The sequence below is a fragment of the Corylus avellana genome, chromosome ca7, assembly GCF_901000735.1.
Source record: "Corylus avellana chromosome ca7, CavTom2PMs-1.0".
NCBI lineage: Eukaryota > Viridiplantae > Streptophyta > Magnoliopsida > Fagales > Betulaceae > Corylus > Corylus avellana.
The window spans coordinates 2,593,993-2,600,885 of NC_081547.1; the positions used below are offsets into that span (position 1 = coordinate 2,593,993).

Genomic DNA, 6,893 nt, shown 5'->3' on the forward strand with positions numbered 1-6,893 from the left:
TCTCTCTCTCTCTCCTCTCGAGTCTGAACCCTTCAGTTTATATATACCCCCTTCCCTTCTGCTGCCTGCGCCTAACTTCCTTCTCTCTCGACTCTCCCCTTCCATGATTCATTCAAAAAGCTCTGTTTCTTGCGCTCAAAGAAACTATTACATTCTCATAATCTGGGGGGCATTAGCTGTTCATTTGAGAGTGCGACAGCAAAACACAGGTTGAGTTAATAGTAAGGAAATGAGTTGCAATGGGTGCAGAGTTCTCCGAAAGGGGTGCAGCGAGTCGTGTATTCTACGCCCTTGCTTGCAGTGGATCGAGACCCCTGAAGCCCAAGGTCACGCCACCGTATTCGTCGCCAAGTTCTTCGGCCGCGCCGGCCTTATGTCCTTCATCTCCAACGTCCCCGAGTCCCAGAGACCTGGTATTTATCATTTTCTTATTACTAGCCGTGTATTCGTTTGTACTCTACTTTATCATACCAATTAGTCTTGGTTCTGATTTTTCCTTTTCTTTTTTTTTTTTTTTTTGTTGGTGTGTTTTAGCTTTGTTTCAGTCGTTGTTGTTTGAAGCATGTGGACGGACCGTCAACCCGGTGAACGGCGCCGTTGGACTTTTGTGGACCGGAAACTGGCACGTGTGCCAGGCGGCGGTTGAGACCGTCCTACGCGGAGGCACGTTGCGCCCGATGCCGGAGCTTCTTGGCACCGATCGAACTCCGGCGTCCGACGAGGCGTCCGAGGCCGACGAAGTCACCTGTACCGACATGTGGAGCCTCGGCTCTCCCAGTCCCAAGTCCCGGCCCAAGGTCTCCCCGAAACGCAAGCGATCCTCCGACGAGCCGGCAGGTCTCGATCTCCGCCTGACCCCGAGTTTTCTGGCCAAGGCATCGGCCTACAAGCCCGAGATCCGGCGGCCGGGTACTCCGTCCATGAATTCGGAGGAGTCGGTGACGACCACGTGCTTCGAAAGCGGTTTGGCGGATCAGCATGGAAGGGGAGGAGATCCAAAGCTTCTCAGCTTGTTCTTTTGAAATTGCTTCCTCTGCGTTACGTTTTTTTGGGTGAATCTTAGGTTCACACGTGCGAGTACGCTGTAATATTTCTATAATTTAGTTTTTCTCAAATTTTTGTTTCTTTATTTGGGACTTGAGAGGGAGTTTCCCGGAATTGCATTCCGGCGAGATTTTGTTAAATTACCGGCACAGGATTTCTCTCTTTCGTGTGCTTTAGAGAGAGAGGGAGGAAAATGAGTCTGTCGGTAGCGTTGTATCGTTTTTGTATTTAGTTATGGCTTTCACACATGAATAATCATTCTCTTTTCTTTTTTTTTTCCATAATTCCAATTTACCAACATATACGCTGCATTTTGAGGAATGATTATTAATTTTGAGAATAATTTGAAGTGGGTCAGTCGGATAGAGAGCAAGGCTAAAGAGAAGGGATTTATTTGCAGGAAAAAGAATCATGTCAATGCTTATCCACAAGATTAAATTTTATTTGCAGGAAATTGGCGAATCAGATGTCTTCCTGTAATGGTTTGGATGGTTAGAAGTTATAAGATATATGGATATGCAAAAGAAAAAAGTAATTTGATTGGGATTTAGGATGAGAAATCCGAAATCAAATCACGTTACTTGAAAAATTCCGTCGCACGTGATGGTTCATATATAAAGAGTATAAAAGAGATTTTCAAATCTTTGAGGCAATGGTCTCCATGTGGTTGAAGGGGCTGTGGGTTATCTTTGACCTGCTCTGGGGTAGTGATGTATATCTCATCCCCAAAATTACGTGGCGAATAAGCTATGCTTCCAATGATTCCATTCAATTGGCTCATGAGTGATGACTGCGTATTAAATAAACTTCAAGCATTGTAATTTGGCATTTATCCTCTACATCACCATTCATGTCCCACTGAGTACCAAATCCTACTCCGTTCAAAATGGACCTCGAACAATCCTTCCCTTTGTGATTACAGCGTGTTCGCCACGTACCTAAAATGGCGCGTCCTCTCACATTCTTCAACATTACAAGAAAATATCTACACCTGAGTATCAGCTTAGCTACACTGTATTAGTATAACTTTTATTTTTAATTGTTAAGTATTTAAAACTATAAAAATAAATTTTATTTGTAGTATAATAAATATAACTTGAATTATTGTAATGTACATTCATCTATAAAGATAAACATATAAACTTCATATTTAAAATTTTAGTTAATTTCTCAAATAATAAATTGTAACCATAATTAAATAATTAATAATTAGTATGAATTCATATAAAAAAAAATCACAACATTTACTTTATATATGAAATATGAAATAAATAAAGTAATTAAATAGCTCGATCCGACTCCTTCAAAAAGACAAATAAATTGAGCTTGAATAGATTGTCTAACTTCGTGTTAAGGTTGAACTTGGCTCGTATTCGAAATAAATTAAACAAATTAAAGTAAAACATTCAATTCAATGCTCGACTCAGATCGATTACAACCTTAAAAAAAAAAAAAAAAACATTTAACAAACAAAGGGATTAGGATTAGCAAAGCCCTTATGTATATAAACAATAAATTTGGAGATAAGTAATATAATAAAGTGAGATCAAAACTCATTGATTAAGTGTTACATGAACCCGATATACTAACGGGACCCACGAATTTAAAGGTGTGTGTTAAGTTTATCCCATTGAGAGCGAGAGAGATGCAGCTTTTGGAGGAGGGAAAGAGGCGTAGAGAGATAGAGAAGGTATCGACAAAGCGGGGTTGGGGTTGTGGGGTAGAGTAGGGCCTACAAAGTAGCGGTTTCCGCGTCCCTTTCGGAGCCAGTGGGAAGCCAATAGTACGGCCCTCGTCAGCGTCGATTTTGGCTTGTGCCCTTTTTACTCTTTAATCCTCTATTCCTCCCCACTTGGCTGAGCGCATCCTCCCCTCCCATCTTGGGAACGGGTGGGTGGAGTACACGTCATCACATCATCTTCACGACTCACCCCCACTATATTTTTCAATTATTATTTTTGGAACCCCTTCCAACTTAGGTTGTATTTACAACCTAAAGCTAAAAAGAAAAGAAAAGAAGAAATAAAAGCAGTAGAGAATAGTGCGTGCGTGAGAATTGGCTTTTTTGCAATGCTGCGTCTCGCCGCATTTGCCAAGGGCCCCACGGAACCTTCCCCTTTTCATCTTTCAACTTGCCTGCTCCCAGCTCCCCCCACTTGGCCTGAAAATAAATTAATCATGAATACTTTTTTTTTTTTTAAAAAAAAAATAATTAATTTTACTCTTAATAAAAATCTATTTAACATGATATCAAATAATAGCAGGAGCCGATCCAGAATTTTTAGGGTCGGCTTGAGAGAGGCAAAATTGAGAAAAATAAAACCCACAAGGCATAAATAGTTTTTAAAGAATAAGCGTTTAAGAAGGAAAATAAAATAATAATAAAAAATAGGGAAGAAAAAGACGTGGAGAGGAGAGGAATGTGTATTGGGTGGCCAGCAAAATCATTGTAAACTAGAAAACGAGAAGGCGTGACGCGGATTTCACCACCGCTCACTTCCATTGAATTTAGGCAATCACGACAAATTCCAAGCTTCTTGGTGCAGATCAACCCCATTTAATTATGAAAGATATTTGATTACACAATACACAGCTTAGAATGTGGGTCCAAACTCTTTGTAGTCTTACAACTATCGACATTATAATAATGAAAAATAATTAATTAATTAAGAGCAATACCAAAAGCTGAGTTTTTTATTCTATCCTTTTCAGTAACGCCCTCATCTTATTTGTAAATAATGTAAAATAATTTGAAGTCTTCCCGTTAAATCATTTATCTTAAAATTTTAATTTATATTCTAACAGCTACCATTGTTACTTTTACGGTTTAACCTTTTCACTAAAAAGTACAAAAGTACTATTTTTACATTTACATGACGTCCCCTTATGGTTCGGAAAGACAAAGGGAAAAGAAACGATTCAATTTCTTTCGTTTTTTCTTGAGTAGTGCAAGATTAAGATAAAATTTTACTAGGCAACCAGACGGTTCCATGGGAGACACGCTTGTAGGCTTGTGGGGTGTTTGTCGACATAGGCAGGGCGGAACCACTCATAAGCTGTTCCAAAATTTAAAAAATTCTTTTAAATTAAATGTTTTTTTATTAGATACTCTCTAAAATTAATTTTTTACCTCAAAAATGATCTGCCAATACTTGAAAAACAATATTTTCAATAAAATGTTGACAGGGAAAAGTGGGGATGATACATAAATGTTTAATGAATAAGTTGTCAATGCAAATTGGGAAGCAAGTTGGGAGATTGGGGTCTACCAGAAAGCAAATGGGGATGACGTAGCTATCAATAATTCGCTATCCATGTTGGCTTTTGATGAGATTCGGAGTGCTGGGTAGTCTTGGGTGAACAGAAACCTATTTGTTTATACATACTTTACTTTTGCTGGTCTCCAATGGGTATCTAAAACTACAACCTTCATTGGAGGGTCAGACTCATGTCATGTTTCGAGAACAGACATCCACCCCCTCGACAGATTCTAGAGTCACTCTTTTGATTCACAATCACACACAATGCTCTAATCGCTCTCCACTCATCAACTTCTATATATCTTTCCAATTATTAGATTGAGCAACGCTATAAAACACTTTGGTTTTGCATTGAGAAGAATGAGTATTTCACATAGATTGAGGGAGACCGGAGTAGTTTATAAGTGATTTCTTTTGGAATGATAACCCAGATGTGACTATCGTTTTTCTTGAGTCGTTACAAATTGTAACCTAATAACACCATTTGGTACTCCTATATTGAAAAAAAAAAATGAAAAAAAAAATGAGTAGTTCATATAGAGCACATGGTTTATAAAGACATTATTGATGTTAAGTCTTATGCTAGTTATTTACTATACGAGAGTAGGTTTAGAGCTAAATGTTACTTTTATTTAAAATTACTTTTAAAATGTTTAAAAAACCCTTATATTGGATTGGCAAAAAAAAAAAAAAATGTAAAATAGATATTTGATTGAAAGAATTAAAAGAAAAAAAAGAAAAAAAAAAAAAAGAAGCTAAATGTAGCTTTCAAGGGAGCCATTTTATTTTTTATTGTTTCTCACCTGTTTTATCTTTTTCCAAAATCTTTACCTACTTTTTCTCGCACATGTTCTCTTTTTTCCAAAACTTTTCATATTTTTACTCTCACATGTTTTTTTTTTTTCAAAATTTTTCTCACTTTTAATAATATTTAAATAATATAAATAAAAATATAACTAATCAGATATATGAGGCATTTAAAAATTCATTAGGTAAATTAGATAAAATGTATTTTGAGAAACCATTTTGGAGGCAAATTTGACTCCTCAGTGGGAATGCTCTAATGAGTTGTTATGGCAAATGGCATACTGTGGGCCCAGAAACTGTGACCCTTCAATCGGTATGGGTACATCGAGTCTTGAATGTATTTTCTGCATTTATCAATAATTACAGATATATGATTTTTTTTTTTTTTCTTTGAATCACATATACAATATCGAACCGCTTGTTTTTGAATATTGTATCAAAGACTCGTTGTAGATTTATGTGGACGGGATACGTTAACGTTAATTTGAGCATATATATATAGAAGAAACATAATTACAACCACACACACACAAGAAGTACAACTTTTATACACAGTTTTGGCGATTCCAATCTGGCGCAATAGGGTGTTGTTGCATGCAGCTTATTTTACACAGCAATAAAGTGATCAAAGCATGGACAAGACCCATTTGCTCCAACAGCTACTCCAACATTTCAGACCCTACCCCTTCAACTTGTTCAAAGATCTACCTATATATATATATATATATATATATATATATGAAACCCCCTCCATTGAAATTGTCCTATTGTAGATAATTACCAGATTAATTGAAATTTTACTAGTTTGGCTCCACTCTCCAGCACCAAAATTGCATATATATATAATCTTTTGATGCTTCTGAAACGCAGACGTTGATATATCATGTCCATTATTATATATTTTTGTTGTTTAGCAAAGCAAAATGAAACACGACTCCTTTTGGATGCATCTACTATTTCTTCTTTTCGAGTCGACAACGTACAGCAGCGATCACCAATGCATCTTTTTCCTGCCAAGTATCTACAATACTCCCCAACATTGATTATAATAAGACGTAAAACATCTAATCAACTGCCATTTTTCTTTATTTTTCTTTTCTTAATACAAATTTCAACAAGTTATATATTTATTGTCTTCCCTACTTGAAAAAGGAGAGAGAAGAGGGAAGATAGAAAGAAGAGAGAAAAAAAAATTAAAGAAAAAGAGGATATAGTGTGATGGCATAAATAGCAATCTTTTTTCACCAAATGTATTTTTAGCACTTAATTAATACCATCATTTTGTTGGGGTTATCCCACATTAGTTGTGAAAATGGCTGATGGTCAGTTTGCAAGTGTGAGGAAAAGTCTCATACCTTAAGTTGGGGTTAAGAGAGACCTGAGACCACCCAACATTGGCATCAGAGCTCAGGTACAACGAACAAGTCTCGACCCAATAGTCCATGGGAGAAATGGGTTGTCGCTGTTTTGACTCAAGGCCCGATGTGTGAGGAAAAAATTATTGGGGTTATCCCACATCGGTTGTGAAAGGAGCTGGTGGTTTATAAGAGTGGGGAAAAGCCTCACCTCTTGAGCTAGCTGGAGTTGAGAGAAGCCTAAGACCACTTAACACATTTTACATAGTCAGCATATGCTTTAAGTACAATAAATAAAGTAAGAAACTTTACGGCAGAGGTTAAACAAGATTAAGATCTAAAAGATAAATCATAGTCAAAGCTATGAGGTTACAACGTCATAAACATAAAAATCTTGCAATTAAGTCATATCTATGACTTCAACATT

The 6,893-nt window shown here is 36.8% G+C and overlaps 1 protein-coding gene across 1 annotated transcript; it reads left to right on the forward strand.

Annotated features, from left to right (window-relative positions):
• Window positions 1-1,319, forward strand: LOC132187092 (LOB domain-containing protein 38-like). Its single transcript, XM_059601265.1, has 2 exons — window positions 1-413; window positions 535-1,319. The coding sequence occupies exons 1-2, from the start codon at window positions 230-232 to the stop codon at window positions 1,020-1,022; spliced, it is 672 nt and encodes a 223-aa protein (XP_059457248.1). The 5' UTR covers window positions 1-229; the 3' UTR covers window positions 1,023-1,319.
• The last annotated feature ends 5,574 nt before the right edge of the window (window positions 1,320-6,893 follow it).

Coding starts and splice junctions, on each gene's coding strand:
- LOC132187092 (XM_059601265.1), top strand. CDS start 230: ATGAGTTGCAATGGGTGCAGAGTTCTCCGAAAGGGGTGCAGCGAGTCG. Junction 414..534: donor CCCCGAGTCCCAGAGACCTG/GTATTTATCATT, acceptor GGTGTGTTTTAG/CTTTGTTTCAGTCGTTGTTG.